The sequence below is a fragment of the Lissotriton helveticus genome, chromosome 8, assembly GCF_964261635.1.
Source record: "Lissotriton helveticus chromosome 8, aLisHel1.1, whole genome shotgun sequence".
Lineage (NCBI taxonomy): Eukaryota > Metazoa > Chordata > Amphibia > Caudata > Salamandridae > Lissotriton > Lissotriton helveticus.
Genome location: NC_136069.1, coordinates 150,356,523 through 150,380,822, shown reverse-complemented (window position 1 = coordinate 150,380,822; position 24,300 = coordinate 150,356,523). Strand labels below are relative to the sequence as shown.

Here is a 24,300-nt window from a genome sequence, read left to right as displayed (position 1 = left end):
TCAGACATCAGTCCAGAACATTTGTCTTCTCCGCGTGACCAGCAAGACGACAGGTCTGCGGTGGGGCAAGAGGTAGTGCACCAGGACTCATCTGTGGTGGCTCATTCGGGCTCAACCTCAGGGCAGGTGTCGGATGATAGACAATTGGTGCCCAGACAACGGACTCCATCTGGCTCATTGGTTTCTGAGCACAGTGTAGTTTCCAGAGCCTCCAAGTCTTCCACTGGACTGAATATTGTGCAGGTGTCACCTGAGGCTTCACCTGAGCGTGTAGGGCGGCCTAGTAACTTGTCTCCGAGGTGGCTGGAAAGCCTGAGACATTGGAAGATGCGTCCAGATGCAGGACTGATGGGGATGAGGGCTCCGGTCCCTCAGACAGAGCTGCATAGAAGATCACGCTCTAGGTCCTTAGTGAGAGAGAAATCACGTTCACGGGAACGAAGGAGGCAGCGATCGGCAACTCCTCAGAGGCGGAGTAGGTCTCCTTCCTCATCTTCTACGTCATCGAAGTCTTCTTTAAGATCTTCCTATAGAGACTATTCTCCCACAATCTCATCTACTCCTCCGTGCAGAGTGTCTCCAGTGGATGATTTGGGCACATTTAATGATGTGTTGTGTCGTGGGGCGAATAAGTTCAAGATCAAGATGGCAGTTCCTCAAATAGCAACATCAGTCATCTTTGAAACCCTACATCACAAGACGACTGGTAGGCCTCTTCTGCCGTTAGTGCCCGGATTGATAGAACCAGCAATGAGAACATTCTTAACTCCGGCCACGGTGGGTTCTGGTCCTTCTAGGATTGCTAAGAAGTACAGGGCTCCAGCAGAGGATCCTTTATTTTTGCGTTCTGACCCTCCTCCAGATTCCCTTATTGTGGCGGCAGTCAGAAAAGCACATTCTGCGGCATCTACCTCTTCTGCTCCACCTGAAAAGGATAGTAAGAGTATGGATTCCTTGGGGAGAAGAATGTGCAACACCTCAGGTTCGGTCATGAGTGGCCAGTGCGTCAGCCTTATTGGGCCGCTATGATCGTCTGCTCTGGGACTCAGTGGCTCGTTTTGCAGATAAACTCCCTAAGGAGGATCAGAAAGACTTCCTGGAAATAGTGGAAGAAGGAGGATTGGTGGCTAACCAGAGTATTAGTGCGGCTGCTGATGCGGCGGATCTGTCACCTCATGGTTATGCACATGGTGTTTGTGCTAGACGTACGGCTTGGCTTCGCCTTACGGGACTAAAGCCAGAGGCGCAAAGAAAGATGGTGAATTTACCTTTCAATGGTTCGACTCTATTTGGCTCTCACGCTGACGACGAAATGTCTAAAATGAAAGTGGAGTTGGACACCCTGAAGGCTGTCGGTCTTGAAAAGAAAAAAGAATTTCGACGTCGGGGTAATTTTCGTCCCTTTGACAAAAGATCTTTTCAGCAGAGGGGCCAACAGTCGAATTGGTCCTCGCAAAATCAAGGCCAGAATCAGCAGAGGTCGCATTTTCAACAGTGACGACCTGGGCGAGGCAGAGGCAATGGAAACAGGCAGCAATCCTCTGCTACCAAGCAGCCTCAAAAGCAATGAACGGATGCTTCCTCCACAACCGTGTGCCACTCCGGTTGGAGGAAGTATTGTGTGGTATCTGGACGAGTGGAAGCAAATCACAAAGGACAGATGGGTGCTGAGTATCATTCAGAGCGTGTACCTTTTGAGATTCAAGAAGCCCCCTCCTTTCATTCGCCCCCTAAAGATGGTTCAGTGGAATATAAGGCGCTTGCAGCAGGAAGCGAACGTCCTTCTGAAGAAGAACGCCATAGAACCAGTACCATCTCAACAGAGAGGTCAAGGCCTGTACTCTCGATTTTTTCTCGTAAAGAAAAAAGGTCCAGCTACGGAGTTCAGACCCATTCTGGATCTGAGAGTATTGAACAAATTCATTCGGAAGGAGAAATTTCGAATGCTGGCTCTTCATCAGATTTTCCCTCAATTACAACAAGGGGATTGGATGTGCTCCATCGATCTGAAAGATGCGTACTTTCATATTCCGGTATCCAGAAAGCATCGCAAGTTCCTCAGGTTCCAAGTAGGGGTTCATCATTACCAGTCCTCAGTACTCCCTTTTGGCCTGAGATCAGCTCCCAGAACATTTTCAAAATGTATGGCGGTAGTGGCAGCTTGTCTTCGAAAGAGACGGATTTTCATAAATCCGTACTTAGACGACTGGCTTCTGAAGAGTTCATCCCCATCGCTACTAGAAGAACATCTATCGATATGCCTCCAACTCATGTGCAAGTTGGGTCTGCAAGTCAACTACAAGAAGTCCATAATGAATCCCACCCAGAAAATCCACTACCTGGGTGCGCAGCTGGACACAGAAAAAGAAAATGTGTGTCTTTCGGAGGAGAGATGGTCATCTATCAAGGCGAAGTGCGTGCTTCTCCTCCAGCATGCTCGTCCGACAGTTCGGCAAGTATCCTCTCTCCTGGGGTCCATGGCATCATGCATATTCATCGTGCCAAACGCACGTTTGCAGATGCGTCCTCTGCAGCAGTGTCTGGAAGATCAGGGGAAACAGAGGACGGGACGCTGGGAGGATCGAATTCATCTCCAACAGTCGGCAAGAGATTCCATTCGGTGGTGGATGAAGGAGGCACACTTGATGAAGGGAGTTCCTTTTCATCAGGACCCACCAACGCAGACTCTAATCACAGATGCCTCTCTCCTTGCTTGGGGGGCACATAGGGGCACAATACCACAACAATGTATTATCTAAACAAGCAGGGGGGTACCAGATCCAGGACTCTGTCCATAGAAGCCCAGACCATCTGGCATTGGTTACTTGCACGGGACCTGTCCATAACAGCAGTTCACCTACCAGGGAGTCTCAACTCCGAGGCGGACGACCTCAGCAGAGACTTCGTCGAAGCGCACGACTGGGTTCTCAACGAAGACGTCGCGCACAGCATTTTCCAGGCTTGGGGAACACCAGACATCGATCTGTTCGCAGACGCGGCAAACACAAAATGCCCCGTCTTCGCGTCCAGGTTTTCCCAGCAAGGGTCTCAAGGGAATGCCCTTTTGATAGACTGGTGTCAAAATTTGCTGTACGCTTTTCCACCGACACCGTTGATACCAGCAGTGATCAACCGGATGTACAAGACCAACTCCAGAATGATACTGATTTGCCCGGAGTGACCACGCCAGTGGTGGTTCCCAGATCTCCTCCAGTTGTCAATCAGGCCACACAGGAGATTGCCTTGTCGCCCAGATCTTCTGTCCAAGCAGCAGGGGCGAGTGTTTCACCCCAATCTGCCCTCCCTGCGCTTGGCAGCATGGCTCCTGAAGTCATCCAGTAGGGACATTTACAGCTGAATCCGGAGTGTATGAACATTCTTAAGGAGGCAAAGCGGCCTTCTACAAGACAATCCTACGGATTTAAGTGGAAACGCTTTTACCTCTGGTGTCAGAGTAAAGGTCTTGACCCTATTCATGGTCAATAACAGGTGATCTTGCCTTATCTTCTTTACCTTGCTGAGTCTGGTTTGCAGTTTAGTTCTATCAAGGTCCATCTTGCTGCAATAACTGCTTATAGAAAATCGCCAACACAGATATCGTTTTTTCGGATGCCTGTGGTGAAGGATTTTCTAGAGGGGTTAAGGAAGGTGTTTCCTCTAGTCAGGTCTCCTTCTCCACCTTGGGAGCTTAATATGGTATTGACTAAGTTGATGGGTACACCGTTTGAGCCCATACATAAAGCTTCTTTGCAACACTTATCTTGGAAAGTAGCATTCCTGGTAGCCATCACTTCTGCTCGTAGAGTGAGCGAGATTCAGGCTCTGTGTTGCAAGGAACCGTACACAGTTTTTCATGGAAACAGAGTGGTGCTTAGGACTCATCCTGCTTTTCTACCAAAGGTGGTGTCGGATTTTCATGTGAACCAATCTATAACATTGCCTACTTTCTTTCCAAACCCTTCGAGTCCGGCTGAGCGGACGTTGCATTCATTGGATCTAAAGAGGGTTTTGAAATTTTACTTGGATAAAACAAAGTCTTTGAGACACACGGACCGTTTGTTTGTGAACTATGGTCCTACGAATACTGGTTTGGCAGCATCAAAGAGATCCATTTCTAGATGGATAGTGTCATGTATCTTACTGGCTTATCAGCTAGCCCACAAGTCTTTATCAGGTAAACCTAGGGCTCATTCTACGAGAGGGAAAGCTGCTACCACAGCTCTCCTTAGGAATGTGGCTATGTCAGAGATATGTAAAGCAGCTACTTGGCGTTCAGTGCATACGTTTACACGCCATTACTGCTTGGATTCTGATGCGCAGATTGATGCACAAGTGGGACAAGCATCACTCAGAAATGTGTTTGCTGTTTCTAGTTAAACACTGTATTGTTAAAAGTGCATCTATGCATTTATCTGTTCGCCCGCTTCTAGTGGGTATGAACTTGCTACTCTATTCAGTGCTTATGACTATTAATGAGTATCCCCTGGAAGAGAAGGATTAGTTACTTACCTGTAATCCTAGTTCTCTTCCAGGGGTATACTCATTAAAGTCATAAGCACCCTCCTGCCTCCCCGGGCGAGCAGTAGCATTGTAGTTTTTTCAATATGTATTATGAAGTTTTTAAGTGCAGATTCCTGCTAAAAAGTTTACTGTACCGTACAAAAGAACTGACCTAACTGTCACCTGTGGTGCATGATGGGAACAGAGTTCTCCTAGAGGCCTTAAAGGCAAAGTGTGCAGATTCTCTGGGGCCTTAAAGGCAGGGTGCCAGTCTGATTTTCTGTACACAGACAATTTTTCATATGCAGCCTTTTAGGCTAATAACTGTTTACAACAGGTTCTTTGATGAAAATAAAAGTTTTTCATGGTTATGAAATGCATTTTGGGCTCATGCCTGTTTATTGCATTTATATTTAGCATATTTTCATGCTTCAGAACGTGTGTAAGGTTGGCTTTATTAGCCTATGTGTATATGTTAGGCTGCATATTATGGTTATTATACATGTATATGTGTATAATTATTTTAGTACTATGTACTTTTTGATATATTTACACATATATATGTATATTGTTATGTGTTCCGGGTTCCCGCTCATGGGCGGAGATAATTCAGTGCTTATGACTTTAATGAGTATACCCCTGGAAGAGAACTAGGATTACAGGTAAGTAACTTATCCATCCCACTCATCATTAGTCTGCATTGAAATGGTGGATAAGCACAAGCATCATGTCTGTGACTGTGTTATTATCATACTTAATGCTCACTCAGCACGATTCCCTGGATGGTTAGGCAGCAGACTGTAAGATCACTGCTGAAACCAGTAATAGCTTTTCCTTATCACTGACCTGGAGTTGCGAAAGAACATCTAGTGCTGCAACATTTCAACATTTAATTAAAAGCGTGTCACTCAAAATCTGAACAGACATCATGACCTCCTCATAATAATTAGCAAGGTGGGATGTAAAGCAGTTGTGGCACGCTGCAATTGAAAATCAAGCATCCGTTCAAATAAATCACCCTAGTGAAACCATTTTATCAGCTTGAGCACATATTCCTGTTACAAATCGGAGCTGGATGTCGCACCATTGCTGTTCCAGTTTCAGAAACTAGGCACTGGACCTGCAGCTACAACATCCAACATTTCCAGATTGCCATGAATAAATGTGTGCCTTCAGCATTGTTTTAAGCAGCCAACTTCCTCTCTGCCCACACAATGGATTGTAAACCGTAACATTTCTAAACCTGTGGGCCCTCCCTGTGAGCCAATACATAAAGCAAAACTGAAACCCCGTACCGAGCTATAGCTATAGCTCTACTACCGGATTTTACGCCGTGAAGACTAGGTGATTAGACACAAGTACTCTCAATTAGAAAAACATATGTTCTGTAAATATAAGCAACACTGTTAATACCTTTGGAATTGATATAAGATTTTGTAGGCGTGGGGTTAGGGATGACCGGGACACCAGGTACAGGGTTCAAGGATGGTTTTATTTTTAGGGTTCTTTTATCATAGGACATAAGAATTCTTCTATTCCTGAAGGTCAGTCTCTCTCGTGCGAAAGCGCTGGGGTCCGTGGCGACGGTCTTTTCTCCCTTCCTGTTCTGTTGGAGGATTCTTCACACCGGATTCAGTCGTCTCGTGTCATGAAAGAGAACCAACAAGAGGGATGCCGTTAGTGCCGAGTCCTCTATATGCGGTGCACCAGGGGGGCCCGGGGGAAGTGTGGGAGAACCCTGTGACACTTATTCGGAGTATTTACAGTGCTCTGTGACTAACGGGTATGGCAAGGGAGACGGAGGGGTAGGTCAACAGAATGGAGTTTGACGACAAAGGGAAGAGACACACAGGGGTATTTACAACTACTCGGTAGCGCTCCTTCTCCCCACCCAGGCTGCCCAACGCCGCCGTACCTGTGACAGCCACACTCCTCCCTCGGGAGTGTGGCACGGCGGTTCACGGGGTCGTTGGCCTCCTGGCGCTTCTCTGGTCACTTTTCCTCCTTCCCTTCCGCGTTGTTCCTCCGGACACTCGTTCGCCTCTTCTCCTCTGCCTCTCCGTTCACGCCTCTCACTACCGCTCGCTTCCGCCTTCTCCTCCGGGGTGCGTACACACCTCGTGTACATGACTTCCTGCCTTTTGCTCAATCCGCTGTCGCTGACGTCACTCGGGGCAGTGTCTTCGTTCTCGTTTGCATACGCCCACTTAAAGGCGCCGCTTTCTTCTCCTTCGGTGTGTGGGTCGTCTTCCCACTCGCCGGTCTGTGAATAAGGGTGAGATGTGCTTTCAGAGGTGCAAGGGTCCCACCATTCCTTCTTGCTAGACCCTACTTCGTTACAGATTTGTTTTCCGTGTTTTATCTTATTGAATCTGTTGTATTACCGATATTCACAATCCCTACACAACCTGTTACATTTCTTGGAGTTTGGGTTTACCGCATATGACCTAGCCTATCAAATCTTATTCACTCTACTGTCCCTTAATGCTGGTTAATAATAATTCACTTTGTTTTTCTACAAACTCTTTTTCAGTTTTTTTTGTTACTCTTCACGCTTAATGCTATATATCTGGTAAAGGTTTTTGTATAGATGTCTTCATTTTGTAATAGAACATAGAACTTTCTTCATGGGTGGAATGTTATGCTTTGAAAGTGAAGGGTGGTTAAAGCTGTGAAGCTGAAGTGTAAGCTGGAGGTGTTTACTTGCTCTCTTACCAAATAAAGAATATACTTGGACTAATTTACCTTGGATACCATCTTTACATTGACGACGAGTTAACAAACCCATACTGCACACGGGGCAGTCTACCGTCACCTCCACCCCTGAATTTCTACTTCTACAACCACTGTGAGTGTTCCCCATAAAGCCCCTTGAAGGTTTGAGCGTGTGGAGCCTTGTTGATAACTTTACAACATCTTTACTGGCACTGAGCGGTGTAAACTTCATCTTTACTGGAACTGAGCAGTGTAAACTTATGAATTACTGCTTTTATTTGGATTACATTTTCACTAGCGCTGAATGTGATGGAGCGACGTGATTTAGTGTCATATGGAACGCAAGAATCTGCGTGATTTTATCTTTTAAAGTGACTGCTATCATTTTGCGGCCTGCCAGCATGAGCGAATCAAGTGCAATTGACTTGTTGCTCCGCTATTCTGCTACCCATTTGAATCATATTGGCAGTGCGAGAGTGCAATACTTGATCTCTGTGTGTAACAAAGGGTTAGTGTGTGCAACACTTTTCTTCTGCAGGGAAGGAAAGCGAGAGTGAAACTTCTATAGACTGTTTTGTAATTGCGACGTCGACGTGTTTAGAACGGCTGTCTCACACAAAGCATTGAGGGGAAATACTCTGTCCTCAAGTTGGTAGTCTGTTAGTTGCGCTCACCTTGTCATGGAGTACCCAAGCTCACTGCCTCTAATTTTTCAAAAGCTCCTCCTCACGCACACTTTCAAGGTCCATACAGACCACAAACCCCTTATTCATTTGTTTAGGGGGGGGGGAAGGGGTTTGATTGATTGATTGATTGAATAAAATTTATACCGCGCAAAACAATAACCCGAAGGCATCAAGGCGCCTAACAAAAACAGATCAAAAAGAGCGATAAATCACTGCAAATACGCTTGCACAAAGAGGTATGTTTTTAAAGCCCTTTTGAAAGCTTGGAGAGTAGGCAGGGATCTTATTTCCAAAGGGAGGGCATTCCACCCCTTGGGCGCAAGAGTGGAAAATGCCCTACCCCCCCATTTCACTCTCCTGAAGCGGGGGACAGATAGCAAGAGTCTACCCGAGGACCGCAAATCCCTGGCAGGGATGTAACGGGACAAAATAGATCCCACACCGGTGGGACTATTTCTAGCCAGGGCCCTATAGGTCATACTCAGGATCTTGAAATGTATGCGAGACTCAACGGGAAGCCAGTGCAGCAGCTTTCTGGCCGCTGTAGCTGAGGTACGTCTGGGGAGATCCAGAACAAACCTGGCAGCGGCATTCTGGACTACCTGTAAGCGCTGCAGTAGGGTCTTATTTATGCCCGCATACAGCGCGTTACAGTAGTCCATCCTGGAGCCAATAAGGGCAACAGCAAGCTGTTTCCTCGCCTGCAAGGATAGGTAGTGCCTAATCCTCTTCAGGACATGGATAATGCCCCAACTGGAGGAGATAGTACGTCTGACCTGTTTGCCCATATCAAGGGAGGGGTCAATCACCACTCCCAGATTTTTTGCGGAGGAGGTGGGGATGGGGCAGGCTCCTAGTGAGTCTGGCCACCAACACGATGACCATATGTCCTCATTCCCTCCAAACACCATCACCTCCGTCTTCTCTCCATTTAGTTTAAGCGAATTCAAGATCATCCATTGACCGACTGCCTCCATACAAGATCTAAAATTGGAGGCAGTCTGGGCGCTAGCCTGGGAGAGAGAGACGAGGATCTGGGTGTCATCCGCATAGGAGACTATCTCCATCCCATAAGATCTAATAAGCCTGGCAAGTGGGGTCACATAGATGTTAAATAGGGTCGGACTAAGTGCTGACCCCTGAGGGACCCCACATTGCACAGGGAGGGATGGAAATAGAAACTCCACCAGCTTCACTCTTTGAACTCGATGAGTGAGGAAAGATGTAAGTAGATCCAGGGCTGCACCTCGCACCCCAATCTCCCTCAGCCGTGATGTTTGGAGGGTAGTGTAACACAGACTTTCTAGATGGATGTTATCTGTGTTAGAGTACAATTTTGAAGTAGAATATATGAAGGGCCTAAACAATTTAGTTGCCGACAGTTTCTCCAGATTACCTCTTGATGCAGTGGCATAAGTGTTGGATGAAGATGTGGTGGATGAAGAGATTGGTGCAGTAGGATGAAGATGTGGTGGATGAAGAGATTGGTGCAGTAGGGAGTGAGAAGGTGGAATTTCGCCCAATAAAGAAGAATGGGCGTTTGCTGTGTCTGAGGACAATATTCTGCAACGGGTTATGAAATTTGTATCCGAAGGTTGGGGTGATCAGAAGAATGATGTCTGTTTTAAAGGTTATCATCAATTACGTGACGAGTTGAGTGTGTCATGGAAGGTTGTTAAGGAGGAGTCCATTTGTGCCACCAGTAGGGATTAGAAGGAAGATTATTGACATTGCTCATGAGTCACCTGGGAAGGAACATGACGAAGAGGAGGATCCGAAGGTCTTTCTGGTGGCTAGGAATGGACCGTGCCATTGAGGGAGTAGTGAAAGAGTGTTATGCGTGTGAGAACAGTGATAAGACTAAGGTTGTGAGACAGCCTCCTTTGAGTTGCAGTTTTTTTCCCTAACGTCCTTGGGAGAGAGTAGCAATTGATTTCTTGGGTCCAGTTTCCAAGCTTGGTTTTCGCAACAGGTTTGTGATGGTTTTGGTGGACCACCATTCCAAGTGGTTTGTTATTGAAACTACAGTTTGCATAGTCACTGAAAGTTGTGGGATTTTTGGAGAGAGTATTTATGAATGAGGGAATTCCAAGGATCTTGGTGTCTGACAACGGGGTACAGTTAGTGTCAAGGAAGATGGTGGATTTCTTGAGTGAACTAGGAATCAAACATGAAAGAGTTGCATTGTTCAGGCCATGAGCCAATGGAGTAGTAGAAATGATAAACAGGTTGTTGATGGATAAAATACTATTATCCAATCAAATGGATTGTCTTGGTTGGAAGAATTGAAAAAAATGGTGTGGTCGTATAGAGTAACACCGCATTCTGTGACTGGTGTGTCACCATTTGTCTCTTTTAAAGGTCGTGAGCCAGGTGTGAAGGACGCGCCTGGTTGGCTAAAGGAGTGTGTGTGGGTTGATCGCACTGCTGTTGAGAGTGATGTATGTCAAAGACAATTGGCGGCCATTAGTCATTATAATGACAGAAAAGCTGTTAAAGTACCAGACATAAAAGAGGGAGATTCGGTCGGAACAAGGAAGGGTGGAGTAGTGATCAATGGTGAGAGCAAGTTTTCAAAACCTGTTCAAGTAATAGCTGTCCAGAAGAATATTCTTGTTTTAGCTGAAGAATATTCTTGTTTTAGCTGATGGCTCTGCTTGGGGCAAAGGAAGTGTCTGTAAATGCATTTCTCCTCAACCATTTCTCTATGATTGATGTATAATTGGATATGATTCTAAATTGTTGAAACTGTTATTTTTCTATGTAGCATTGTACATTGAAATGTGGGTGATTATTTCAATTTGTTTTTTTAATCGTTTTTCCTTTGTGCATAAGGGGGGAAGATGTGTAGAGCTGTCTTTATTTTGTAATAGAACATAGAACTTTCTGCATGGGTGGAATGTTATGCTTTAAAGTGAAGGGTGGTTAAAGCTCTGAAGCTGACGTGTAAGCTGGAGGTGTTTACTAGATCTCTTACCAAATAAAGAATATACTTGGACTAAACTACCTTGGATACCATCTTTACATTTTTCTTTCTATGTATTGAAAATACAATATTCTTCAGAGTGACCAATAAACTGTTTAGAGATTTGACAATGAATAAGGGCGTCTTAAGGCCACAAAGTACAGCAGGTCAGCGTTTGCCACAGGAAAGAAAAGCAAATGTTTGTGGTTTGAGTTTTAGCTCTTTCTACGAGAAGCGTAGCAGCGACTGGGTGCTTTGGCTGCAAGTGCGGCAGGCAGGCCTCATCTCTGCACCTAGTGAGCCTATCCTGACCTTCCCTATTTCTTTTTATGTACTGCCTACTAAATGTGATATAAGCATTTGAATTTGTGAAAGCTCCAGTGGTGGAGAGTAGAACAATAGTTCTCCAGAGTTTACACTTTAATATATTCTCATGGAACCCTACCTTCTCTCCCTTTAGCAGCCCTTTTAAAAGAATTCTTGTACTTGATGAGAATTTGAAGTATGTAGCTTCTATTGCTGCTTGTATTGTATCCGAGATATGGACATTGATTCAAGTCACCGGAAAAAAATGCAACATGCTGCACAGCTGCAGTTACAGGCAAGGAAACGTTTATTCTTAGGCACCATAAATAAGTCTGGGAACATATTGTTTTGTATTGTAATTGCATTTATATAGCGCTTACTACCCCTGACGAGGCGTCGTAGCGCTTTTTCGGTGGGTAGCACGCTACTCCGGGACCCATAGAGGATTAGTGATGAATTAGTATAGTGAAACATGCAAGTACATTTTAAGTGGAAGGATAGGAGGACAAAGGTTTGTATTTATTTATCGCTTGTTGACGCACGCTATTCAGGAAGCCTATAAATGATTAGTGGTGAATTAACATGGTGAAATATGAGGTAATTTCAGTGGTGGATATTAGTCTGTTACTTGGTGAGAGAAGGATAGTGGAGGGATAAAAGGGGAAGAAAGATTTGCATTCATATAGCACTTGTTACCCCTGATGGGTGTTGAATCGCTTTTCTGGCGAGTAGCACTCTACTCAGGAACCCATAAAGAATTACTGTTGAAAATGAGTATAGTAAAAAATATGAAGTAATTTGAGTAGTGGATATGTTATTCAGTTATTTGGGTAGTATATTACTATAGTTTATTATGGAATTTGAGAAGTGAACATGTTAGTCTGTTAATTTCTATTAAAAAGGATAGTGGAGGGATAAAAGAGGGAAAGATTTTTTTTTTTTTTTTTACGTCTTAGTAATAGGAGGCTTTTGAATGAGTAACAAGGAGTTTTGGAGGGGAGGACTCAGAGGAAAGTGTTTAGAAAAGTTTGTTTTAGGGGATCGGTATAGTAAAAGGTGTCAGATAATGCAAGGAGGGGTAGAGTAGGAGATAAAAGGTGGTCTAGTAGGTGTAATTACAGCAGGGAGAGTGTGTCTGAATGGGATGTAGTTATGTATGGTGTTGATTGGCGTTGTGTAAGTGATGTGTATTGGTTAGTGGTATAGGATAGAGTTGTGTATTGTTTGTGGGTGATGGTGGATATGTGTGGTAGTTGGGATAGGAGGGTGTGTAGATGTTGTTTGGTTGGTGGTGCATGCTGGTACATTAATCTGTGCATAGTGTTGTGCGTGGTGTACATTTGGTGTGAGTGTGTTGCTCTGTTTGTGGATGTGGATCGTGTGGGCTGGGTATTGCCAAATGAGAAAAAGGGCAGCATTTCTAGCCCCGGTCCTTGTCAGTCTCAAACAGGCTCAAACAGGCAACTACCCTTGTCCTCTCCACCCTTAACAGGCTCAAACAGGCAACTACCCTTGTCCTCCACCCAGGAGTAGGTTTTTAAATTTTGATAAGGCAGTCCCCCTGCTCCATTTGTTTTTCTCCCCTCTACATGGTCCGGGACCTTCATTGCCTCCAGATTGTCAAGCACATTCAATTTAAGGCACTCTGCTTCACCTGCAGATCCATGTCCAGTTCTGGCCCTACTTAACTCAGACACCTGATTTGTCCTTCTCACCCTACCAAACAGCTTCATTCCTCATGCCTTTTGCTGGACTAGGTCCCCAGATAATACCTGATCAGATTGCGTGGGTGTTCCTTTCAATACCTGGCTCCCAAGAAGTGGACCTTCAGAGCTGCCCTACCGCGGGAAGTTTTTATAAGGTTCTAAAATACCTTGGCTTTTGGAATTGCTCCCCTCGTCCAAGATGTTCCTTTGCAATGCTCACTATTGCTCCTTCATAAGTGAATGTGAAAATACTGTTATCATGAAATGTTAATAAATGTGCCTCAATACAATAAAACAGAAGCCAAAATGGTTTTAATTTTTTGCATACTTTGTATAAAGAGCAGGCAGTGCCCCCTTCCCCGTATGAAAGTACTCCGAGAGGTGATACTTGCAACGAACTCTCCTACATTTGTAGGAAACAATCTAAATAAGACCGGATTTGGGAAGATGGTTGGATGTGGTGACCTGTTTCTTTAGCTCTACTCACAAAGTGCATTGCTACTATTGGGTGTTTGGAGTGTGTCAGCACAGTTTGACAAGGGTGGATCAGTGATTAATTTACTATTAAGTGAACCAGGCGGAAGTAAAATCTATTTAAGCGTATAGGAGTGCAGCTACTAGGAGAGGCTGACTTACGCCTGATCTGAGTGTCTGGACCTCTAAATGGTGATATTCCAGAAAGTAACATTAATGCAGCATCCATTCTTTTTTCATACATCTGTTTATTGTTGTGTAAAACAGACTAACATTACACAGCATTATAACAGGGGCATATAGAAAGGCAGAAGACATTTCCAAGCAATCCTGAAGTGTAGCAGATTGTATTAAGCTAACAAACACCATAGGTGGCTAGGGTTGTCAGTTTGCATCCCCGATGACTATACAACCTGAGGACCATGGGCCCATATCGTCTGATTTTTATTTACTCACCCTCTCCATGTATAAATCTCCTTTGCTGTCACAGCACTTTAGTCAGTCTAGACTAGGCTCTGAAGGATGGAGACTTCATACTACTTAATAGGGAGCAGTGTCCCACTTTGCTACCAAGAATCTGATCCCTGCAGCGATCTTTCACCTATAGAGACCACTCATCCATCCATAATCCCCAGAAGACCCACCTTGGGATCCATATGTTGTGTATCTATCACCGATATATTACAATAATTGGGCATTCCCAGGAAATCTGATATTTTTGAGCAGTGCAGCTGGAAGGCTCTCAACACATCAATCATTTAAAGTTTTATATAATTTATAAAGATCTAACTCTCTTCAATCATTACAATATGATTGTGTTTTTATTTTACAATTGCTCAATGTCTTTTACAATTGCTGAATGTCTTGGCCCTTTTTCTGTTTTTCAGAGCTGCTGAAGCTGTGCTTAGAGGGCACGCTGAATCTATTGTTTTATTTCATATTCAAAGCACCACAAACAGCAAAGCTGAACGCAATGCTGCAGCTATGGTATGTTTTTTAAGCTATGACTTTATTTTTCAGCTAGTGGAATAAGGTTTTTCTGAATACTTGTTTTCCTGGGATTTTTTTTAGCTCATACTTGATGATAGTCTTCTTATAAAGTGTTGGTCTGAATAATGTTTTTTCATACTAATCTGCCTACCGTACAGGTAACTTGTTGGAAGTAATCTTCCACCAGGTAGTTTGGAATCACTATGTGGAACGAGGAAAAATTATTTTATCAGTTTAGATCATTGTGATTGAGTTTTTCTCTGCTGCAATATGCATTTTACTACTTAAGCATTGTTTCTTTTCTCAAATATTTCCCATGATATTCTGCAAGTTTCCTTAAACAACTCCTGCTTTTAGGTTTTGTGAATATTTGCATATTTTCTTATACTTAGTTCATCCAGCTAGTCTAATGCAAAACACTTTACTTTTTGTGTAGTTCATAGACAGTTAACTGATATTGCAGAATTATGAAATGATTAAGATTGAGTAAAGCTTGTGGCAAAGCTACTTTACTTGATTGAACATTCCTTTTGTTTTTCTTTTTCAGAATATTCAAAGCACCACTGTTCGAACTGATCAGAAACCACAACTTCAGTCTCCAGCTTCTCAAGAGCAACACCAATCACCAACCATCAAACAGCAGTCCAACACACCAATTCCAGACCCTCCTTCCAAACCAACAGACTCACATTGTTCACCTGATCAGGACACTGCTGCAGTGGAAAGTAAAATTTCCCGAAGTCCTGTAAATGCTCCCTTGTTGCAATCCGAAGGATCTAGGCAAACATCTCCTGACAACCAAGAACCTAGCCCAATACCCCAGGGGACTGGTGCCCCTCCAGTTGACTCCAAAGCAGAACCAAAAGGATCCTCCCAGCAGGTATCTGGTGGGGATCTGTTAAACATAGGAGAAAATCCAGATGGACTTTCACAGGAGCAGCTGGAACACCGTGAGCGCTCCTTACAGACTCTGAGAGATATTCAGCGTATGCTTTTCCCAGATGAGCGGGAATTTGCTCTTAAAGAAAGTGCAGGCCAAAGCGGAGGTCCTCAGCAGCTTCCTGGACTGCTGGATGGTTCTCAGAAGAAACCGGAAGGCCCATTACAGGCTATGATGGCTCAGTCCCAAAGTTTAAGTAAAGGATCTGCACCCCCCATTGATGGTGGGATTCCGTTTGGTCCTCAGGGACCTAGGGACATGCCCTTTTCTCCAGAGGACATGGTGCCACAGCTTATGAACCCACAGTCTGGTGACCATCTCGACCATATGACACCAGAACAAGTGGCCTGGCTAAAACTGCAGCAAGAATTCTATGAGGAAAAGAGGAGAAAGCAAGAACAGGTTGTTGTCCACCAGCGTTCCTTGCAGGATATGATGTTACATCAGCATGGACCACGAGGGGTTGTGAGAGGTCCACCACCACCATACCAGATGAATCCAGGTGAAGGTTGGGGTCCAGGTGGGCCTGAACCTTTCCCTGAAGGAATGAACATGCCTCATAATCTTCCAAAGGGTATGGCACCCCATCCAAATATTCCCGGGGAACCTATGCAGCGGCTTCCTGGATTTGTAGGTATGATGAACCCAGACATGGAGAGCCCCAGCGCTCCCAACCAGCAAACTAGATCTGGGCTATCCGGAGTCAATTGGCCAGAAGATGTGCCAAAAATGTCAGATGGACGAAACTTCCCACCTGGACGAGGAGTCTTTAGTGGGCCTGGCCGAGGTGAACGGTTCCCAAACCCTCAGTCTATACAAGAGGAAATATTCCAACAACAGATGTCTGAGAAGCAGCTGAGTATGGCTACTGGAATGGGTATGGAGAACATTAGGCCTGGTATGGAAATGAATAGAGGGATGCCCCCGCAGAGACGCATGGAGCCTGGAAGTAACATGTTCCCACGAATGTCAAGAGAGGGGTCCATGAGTCCCTCTAGGCCGGAGTTCCATAAAGGCATGCCTACTCCAATGGGCCCAGGAAGGGATGTAGAATTTGGGCTGGGACCCGGAAACATGAATATGAAGATGGATATAAACATGATGAACTCCAACCAGCAAATGCTGTCACAAAAAATGAGAGAGGCAGGCATGGTCCAGGAAGAGATTATGAAAATGAGAGCTGGTGGTCATGAAATGCATCCATCTCAGCAGAAAATGCTTCCTTCGCAGTTTGGTGACCACTCCCAACCAGAGTTTGCAATGGGATCCAGATCTTTTTTCCCCATGTCTCAGAATCCAGGTGGCGTGCTACGGAATCCCAGAGAACAAATGGGCCCTGACCAAAGGACTAACAATAGACTCAGCCACATGCCACCACTACCTCTTAATCCCATTGGTAATTCGGGCAGCCTTGGTGTTGCACCCCCTGGTCAGCGTGGCTTGGGACGTAAGCCTTCCGATAGTGTGTCTGCTGCAGGCAGTCAGGTGAACTCTCCTGGAGTCAATCCTCTGAAATCACCAACCATGCGCCAGGTCCAGTCTCCAATGCTGGGCTCTCCATCTGGGAATCTAAAGTCTCCTCAAACTCCATCACAGCTGGCTGGGATGTTGACTGGCCCTACTGCTGCAGCTGCCGCTTCCATTAAATCACCCCCTATTTTAGGGTCTGCTGCTGCATCCCCAGTCCATCTAAAGTCTCCATCCCTCCCTGTACCCTCTCCCGGGTGGACGTCCTCTCCAAAGCCTCCCATGCAAAGTCCAGGAATCCCTCCAATCCCTCACAAACAACCTATAGGCATCTCCTCACCAGCCATGATGGGAAATGTTGAATCAGGTGAGTTGTCGCTGCTCTCTAATAGTAGTTTTCCACTGTTTATTGCCATAGTTGGCACTTTACTTGTAGGAACAGAAATTTGTTAGGATTAACATTGGAGTAACAGACGTTTTCTTGAGCGCAAGCTGCTTAGCAAAATAGTATTTTTTTAAAAACGTGTTTGTTGCTTTCAAGTTTTGTCATCAACAGGTTATGCATGCTCATTGGTTTTTTTTATGTGTAATTTCATCATCGTACATGTTAAATGCATTGATTAGCTGGAGTCTGGGTCAAGTGATTTCACGAATAGCACATTAAAAGCATAAAAACTTAATAAACAGAATAAAAGACATTAAACATCGCCTGGTCCATTTGTCTGTAGCTTACACATCATGAGTCAGTCGAAACTACACAGCTGTACATACACTGACTGCCTTCCACCAGCCCCGGGTAGTCTGGGCATAGTTTGCAATATGACGCCGTGGATGCCCTCCCAGCTCTATATCCAGAAGAAACCGGATAATATGAATAAGCTTATCTATCACTTTCAGCAAAGGTGTCTACCAGTTCATTCCAAAGGTGGGCTATAAGGGTGCTTGTGTAAGTTCCACGTTTCTCATTAAACAAAGCAGTGACCTTTGCTCCTGCCCATTTTTTCACCTTTTTTTCCATTGACACTAGGGGGAGCCCTCAAGGGAACTCCAATGGATTGATATAGTGCGACGGGCCAGCACCAGTGTCAAGTTCATGAACCTGGTATTAACCATTTTTTAAATCGGGCAATTTACAGGCCCAATAGCATATATTATAAGCAGGGGAGCCCCATGTATATTTTCCCTAAGCTTGCAGTAACCTCCTGCTAAAATCCCTTTATAACAGGGCAGGACATTTGTAGGAAGTCTGTGTCACCCGATGCACACCATGGTCACATTTTGTCTGTAGTTTGGCAGATGGCATTCAACCTGCAAGGTAGCTGGTGTGTAAGAAATTAAACTGTGTATATCTGAATCTGGTAGTCCTGGCTATGGTTCGAGTTTGAGCCACAATGTATTAACTCTCCGTGTCCCTTAGTTCTAGCATTGTCGCACCATCCGCATCCTCCCATTATACCCTCAGTTTTGTCATGTCTTGTGCTAGTTGTCGCCTGGAGAGATGTGTAGAGCACAACCCGTCTTTCCCATCCAATTTCCAGGGCCATACGTCACATCACTGCCCATAGGTAGTTCCAGTTCACTGTGTTTGAACACCTTTTGTAGGCTGATCGACAAAACCAGAGAGTCTGGGTGGTGTTCCCAGTCAGCCCTCTTAAGGATTTGAAATAGCCTCCAAATATTTAAGAATGTGCTCCTGGTGGTAATAAAAACAATCTGATTGGGATGCATCAGAGACCGCAGATATAGGCCTGGACAGTCAGCAGAGACTCTGCTAAGGATTCCATTAACCCAAGTTCAGCATACAGGGATGTCTGTTTTAGGACACATACAGGGCCTCCCTTCCCGGCATGGGAATAAAAATAATCAGGGCCTCCCTAGTCGTTATGGGGAGCAAACCTTTGTCTAACACTTTCAGGTACACTTCGACCAAAAGCGACGCCAGCAACGAGATGTACATCTGGTAGAATTCAGTGGAGAGGCCATCGATGCCTGGCAATTTATTCCTCCCTAGTTCCCTCAGCGCTGTTTTGATCCCATTCTCTGTGATGGGACCACCTCAGTCAGCAGATTAGTATTATGGATGTTGCATAATTTATAATCTGATATAGACTTCTAGCCACAGATTCCTTAACTTATAATATTCCTGAGCGTCACATTGGATCCAGCAGATTTTAGAGTAGTGCGCTTGTAGGTGGGATCATTTGGATCCGCCTTCTCAGCGCCGGAAGTGACGTGTGTGGTACCTATATAGGAAGCACCTCTACGCGCTGACGTTGGTTCTTTAAATTCGGCGCCAGGTAGCGCCAATCTTTTATGAGCTACATTTTGTCAATCTTTGTTGAGCGTTTCCTCCTTGTGTGAGGTCATGTCACCTAAGGAACTGTCTGATTTCAAACCATAAGGGCCCTGTCACCAGCAAATGTCAGTGACAGACCCCCACTTGGTGTGTTTGTGATGCTTGGAGCGGGACCGCGACTCCAAGACCTGTGAGGACTGCCGGGCCATGCAATCCATGGCACTGAGGTAGCGCTCCCTAAAGCTCCTCACTGCCAGACATCGATCAACTCCTCAACGCTCAAGGTCCTGTTCTCTTGGAAGGTCCCAGAACCATTCTCAGAGCCCTTCCTGGCCGTCGTTTTCTCAATCCAAGTCATCGGGGAAGTCCCACAAGCTCAAAAAGTCAAATAGATCTACGACTCCTTATGCGTCCGTCTGAGTTTTCTGATGAGAGGCTAGAGCCTCGACAATCCAGGCCCGCGAGTCCAGATAACCAGAACCTGGGTCGGCTCGGTGCTTCCCCTATTTTGCTGGAGCAGCCCCGCTCTGCTAGAGTAGTTGTATGAGGCCATGCGCCTGATAATTGGCTGGCCCATCTGGAGTGCCTTTGGGCCTCATGGACCCGGGAGGGGCCCCTACTGGACCCATGCCGGCAGATTTGCCCTCCGCACCAAATGAGCCCCACCCACGTCATAATTCCAAACTCTGACATGGATCCAGATGGGCGTTGTCTGGTGTCTAACGGCTCCATGCTTCCTGGAGTTTCCAATGCAACTCTAGCTTGGAGTTGCTTTTTGTCTCAAGTGGAGTTCTGGCCTTCTGTATTCCTTTCCACCGAAACAACTACTGCCCAGAGTTTGCAAAAAGATCAGGAAAACCGGTCCCGCCCTTCTAGTATCTCTGGATTGGACACGGAGAGTCTGGTTTAGTGTTGCTGAGCATTACCGTCAATCCTTCAGTCATACTGCTCATTCTGGAGGATCTTCTGTTGTAGCAACAGGGGAGGGTTCTGCATCCGAACCTACACGCCCTCCACCTAAATGTGTGGAGATTAGTGGCGACAGTTGAAAGCTTTCAACCTTCCTCCGAAGTCTGTACTGTTATTTTGGCAGCCAGGCATCCTATGCCTGCTGTTAGGACAAGTTTGTGTTATGATATGCTTCCCACACCGTTGAGCCCCTTTCTGCACCCTTATCTAGAAGGGCAGGGTTATCTCTCTGCCATTTCAGCATTTTTTTTTTAAATTTTTTTTTTTATAAAAACCTTTATTGAGTTGATCAAAGTATGACAAGCGCAGGCCTACAACCACAGAGGCCGGCCGCAAACACAGGAATCAGATCAGGAGTCATGTACGTATATACGACCAAATAATATCGACAATACAGATACAGCATGTGATTGTATATGCCTGAACACAGCAGGATATCAAAGGTTTAATTTTAAAGTTCTAAAGAAGCAGAAGTGGCTGTACTATCGGTGGCGTCACACCATAACATGAAGTTAAGAAGAGATGGGGGGGAGGTACCCCGCAGTGCAAACAAGTCCAGGTGATGAGCAATATGAACCTTGGGCACACTATGCCCGCCGAGGCTGACGAGGAATAAAAGACAATGTAATAGCAAGCGATTAGCGAGCACACCCTCCCGAAAACCCACCCTCCGGAGACAGTAAGGTATAGGCAAGTATAGACGCCAAACAGAGAAAGAAAAAAGATAAGGAGAGACAGCCAACCCTACTGTAAGGGAGAAAAAACCCTACCCAAAGAAAGAGGAAAGTAAGAAAGGGGACCATAGAACAAAACAAACTAAAATAACAAACCCCCCCAACACCCGCCACCCTGCACCCCTGTAATGGCTACAGCCTACCCCACTAACAGCGTGCCTGTCGCCCCGGAACACCCCAAAGAAGGGAAAGAAAGAAAGCGGAGGAGGAGAAGAACAAACATACTCCCGGCCACCTATACCCCCCGCCATTAGCGACCTCCCCAAAACATATTGTCCATTATTAAAAGCAAGTATTAAGCACCAATATGGGGAGGACCTCAACCAAAACCACCCGACTCCCAGTGAGATACACAGTACAATCCCGGCATGGATCACAAAGCGTAGCTAACCCCAAAAGTCAAAGACAACCATGACAGTTCGGTTCTGCACGATAATCTACGTCGCCAAAGCCAGCAATCTCGCAGAAAGCGAAGCGTCCCAGATAGTACAAAGCAGTGGCATCGGATCTAGGGCAGGATACAAGATGAAGTCAGCCCTGACCAGTGCGATTCTTTATGAAAACCCATGCCAACCAAGCCACAGTATTCATGTGGTAATCGAAACGTCCATAGCAGTTCGAAGCAGCTGAATCGGACCGAGGACAGGATACAAGATGGCGGCATCCACAGGACCAACGGGGAAAGATGAAGGAGATAAGCAGACCTCTCCGACGGTCACCAAAGAGCTGTTCTTGGCGATCAAATCCTTCGGCAACGATGTTTCGCCGAGCAGGAGGCATACCGGGAAAGCTAACTACGGTCTTAGGTGCAACATTCACGAGGCCAAAATCATCGACGCGAGCTGAGTCAGGCTGCCGCGCGGGAACCTCAGAACAGTAGGCCAAATCTTCCACTGGAACCACAGAATGCTGATCGTGTGCCGCAGCATCATCGTCCGGTCGTGAGCAGATACTTCCCAGCGTTTCTGACATTCGGTCATACGTAACTGTGAATTGGGAGTGGAGCGCCCCAATGGCGGCCATCACGGACCTCAACGATGGTGCGCCATCTGTCCTCTCCATCTCCCCCCCCCCCCCCAAAGAGACAAAGCAGGACTCGAGCCCCAGACTCACTTCCGAGGCTCCAGGCACACACAAAGCCGATGGCAACAGCAGGCGCTCCCTCAGCTGGTGATCACGACTCCTTCGCCGACCGCGGGGGGCCCCCCTTCAACACTGCCGTCCCCAGCAGGGTCTCCGGGCGAGCGGCCCCCGACCGCGGCGCACGATGCACACCCCGTGTCATAAGACCGAGTCCTCAGTGCCAGCTGGTAACTGGATTGCAGATCGGAGATGCAGAAAAAGATCCGAGTACGGAAGACCGGACGAAACACTGGTTCCACAGCCGCTGTTGATCAATTCCAGCCCGGATGGGCTAGAAATCGAGGTCCCGGCTTCAGCCCTGGAGTAGGCCGAAAATGGAACACAACATAACTCCGCCACCCAGTATGTTAGGGAGTCCGGGATTGCACCACCGGTATCAGGCGAGCTTCATACACACGGGAGTCCGGCGTAGGTAAAGGATAAATGACAGGATATGCGAGGTCGACGGAGCCGGGAGCTTAAGCAGCCATCCTGGATCGTAGCGTAGCTCCTCCCTCCATTTCAGCATTCTTGAGGTTACCGGACCAACCTTCTGTTTTGTCCTCTTTTGTGGCTATGCTCTTTAAAGACCTGCAACACATGTTTCCACCTTTGCCATTCAACATGCCTCAGTGGGACCACAACCTGGTCTTTGCCTTTCTCATGTGCACCATGTGCGCCGTTGCACAATTGATCTTAGGCTCTTGACCTTAAAGACTGCCTTTTTAGTGGCCACAACATCAGCCAGGAGGGTCAGCGAATTGCAGGGGAGGTCATGCACATCATACTAGCTTCTATCCGGACAAGCTTGTTCTCAGACAAGTACCTCTTTCCTTCCAAAGGTTATGACTGCCTTCCATGTGGGCCAGAATATCATCCTGCCTACCTTCTTTGCTCCACCTCACCCCTTATAGAGGAGCAGAGACTCCACTGTCTGGACCCAAAAAGAGCGTTGTCGTTCTACATTGACCGCATGAAAGGATATCCTTTGGCTATGTGGGATGATAAAAAGGGAAAGTGGTGCAGAAAGGACCGTCTTGCGAATGATTGTCCCATGCATCAAGATCTGCTAAGCATTGGCCAAAAAGCAACTCACTGAGGGCTTGCGAACTAACTCCATCAGACCCAAAGCAATGACCACTGTGTTAGCCCATGTCGTTCCGGCCCTGGACATCAGTCGGGCAGCAGCGTGGGCCTCACTGCACACATTCATCACACTTTTGACTGAACAGTCAGGTCTGTCGTGACAGGCACTTCGCCTGTTAGGTCCAGCAGTACTTTCTGATTTAATTGGATTCACCGTCCAACCTCCAGGGACGTATTGCTTGTGAATCTATTCTAAGGCAAGGAATCTATGGCTAGAAGTCTCTATCAGTTACTTACCTTCGGTATTGCTTTATCTGGTAGAGACTGCATCAAGCCATATATTCCTTACTGCCTCTCCCTTTCTCCCTTCTCTGCAAACAGATTATGCTGTAGGGAACACCCTTCTCGGGGCCTTAGTTTTTCACACCAGTGGAAGTCGTTAAAGTAACTGAATTCAGCGTTCGGAGTTGGTGCATATATAGGCACCATGCATGTAATTTCCGGCACGGACGACGCAACCTACCTGTGCTCAGGGGTACTGCTCGAAATTCATCCATGCGGTTAGATGGTCTCTACCAGACAAAGCTTTACCAAAGGTAATTTACATCTCCAATAATTATAATGTTCGAGGCATGTGAGCTGTAGATCACATGCTTTGCACACTCTTGCCATCTAGTGTTGAGTCCGGATGTTTGCAAGTTGTTTTTGTTCGAAGAAGTCTTTCCAGTCACGAGGTAGGTGACTCCTGCTTTCGGTGATAGTGCTCATGGACTCCATTTTTAGATTGCTTGTTTCCAACATAGGGTTCGGACGGGTATTGCTGCTCTTCGCTTAGGAGTCGATCCTCGGGTTCCCCCTCGGTGCGTACTTCTTTCTACCTCAATGGTATTGTTTTCGAACGGCGCTTTCTCTTTCCACGGTTCAATTAGAGTTTCAAGGAACTTGGACATTTTGACCGGAAGATCTGCGGGCGGCCTTCCGGCCCATCCGCGTCCGTTTGGCTCCTCATCGATGGAATGGAATCCTTTTAAATTCTGTCCTTTGCCACGTGAAATATCCACGTACGGACTCTTATCCAGTGTGTAATTTGTGCTTGTCCCCCGAGCAAGACTGCGACGCGTGCCAGTGCTTCAGATCAAAGAAAACTCAGTGAACGTTTGGCTCGATATCAAGAGATGCAGGGGTTGGATGTGACACCGGACCTCTTCGGTGAAGACTCCGAACAGGAAGAGGTATCAGCTGCAGAGGAAAAGCTGCTTTCAGCGGCGTCTGACTCTGAGTACCGATGACACCCCGCCTTCCCCCCCCCACCCCCAATCGTCTTTAAGAATTCTAAGGTTTCAG

General features: G+C 46.2%; 1 protein-coding gene across 4 annotated transcripts in view; it reads left to right on the top strand.

Annotated features, from left to right (window-relative positions):
* The window catches only part of BCL9 (BCL9 transcription coactivator), a 904,233-nt gene that overhangs the window by 850,742 nt on the left and 29,191 nt on the right, over positions 1-24,300 (top strand). For all 4 annotated transcript variants that reach the window (XM_078656778.1, XM_078656780.1, XM_078656777.1 and 1 more), the window contains 2 exons: positions 14,240-14,339; positions 14,890-17,116. In XM_078656778.1, the coding sequence (XP_078512904.1) occupies positions 14,240-14,339; positions 14,890-17,116 (2,327 nt within the window). The remainder of the gene's footprint in view (positions 1-14,239; positions 14,340-14,889; positions 17,117-24,300) is intronic.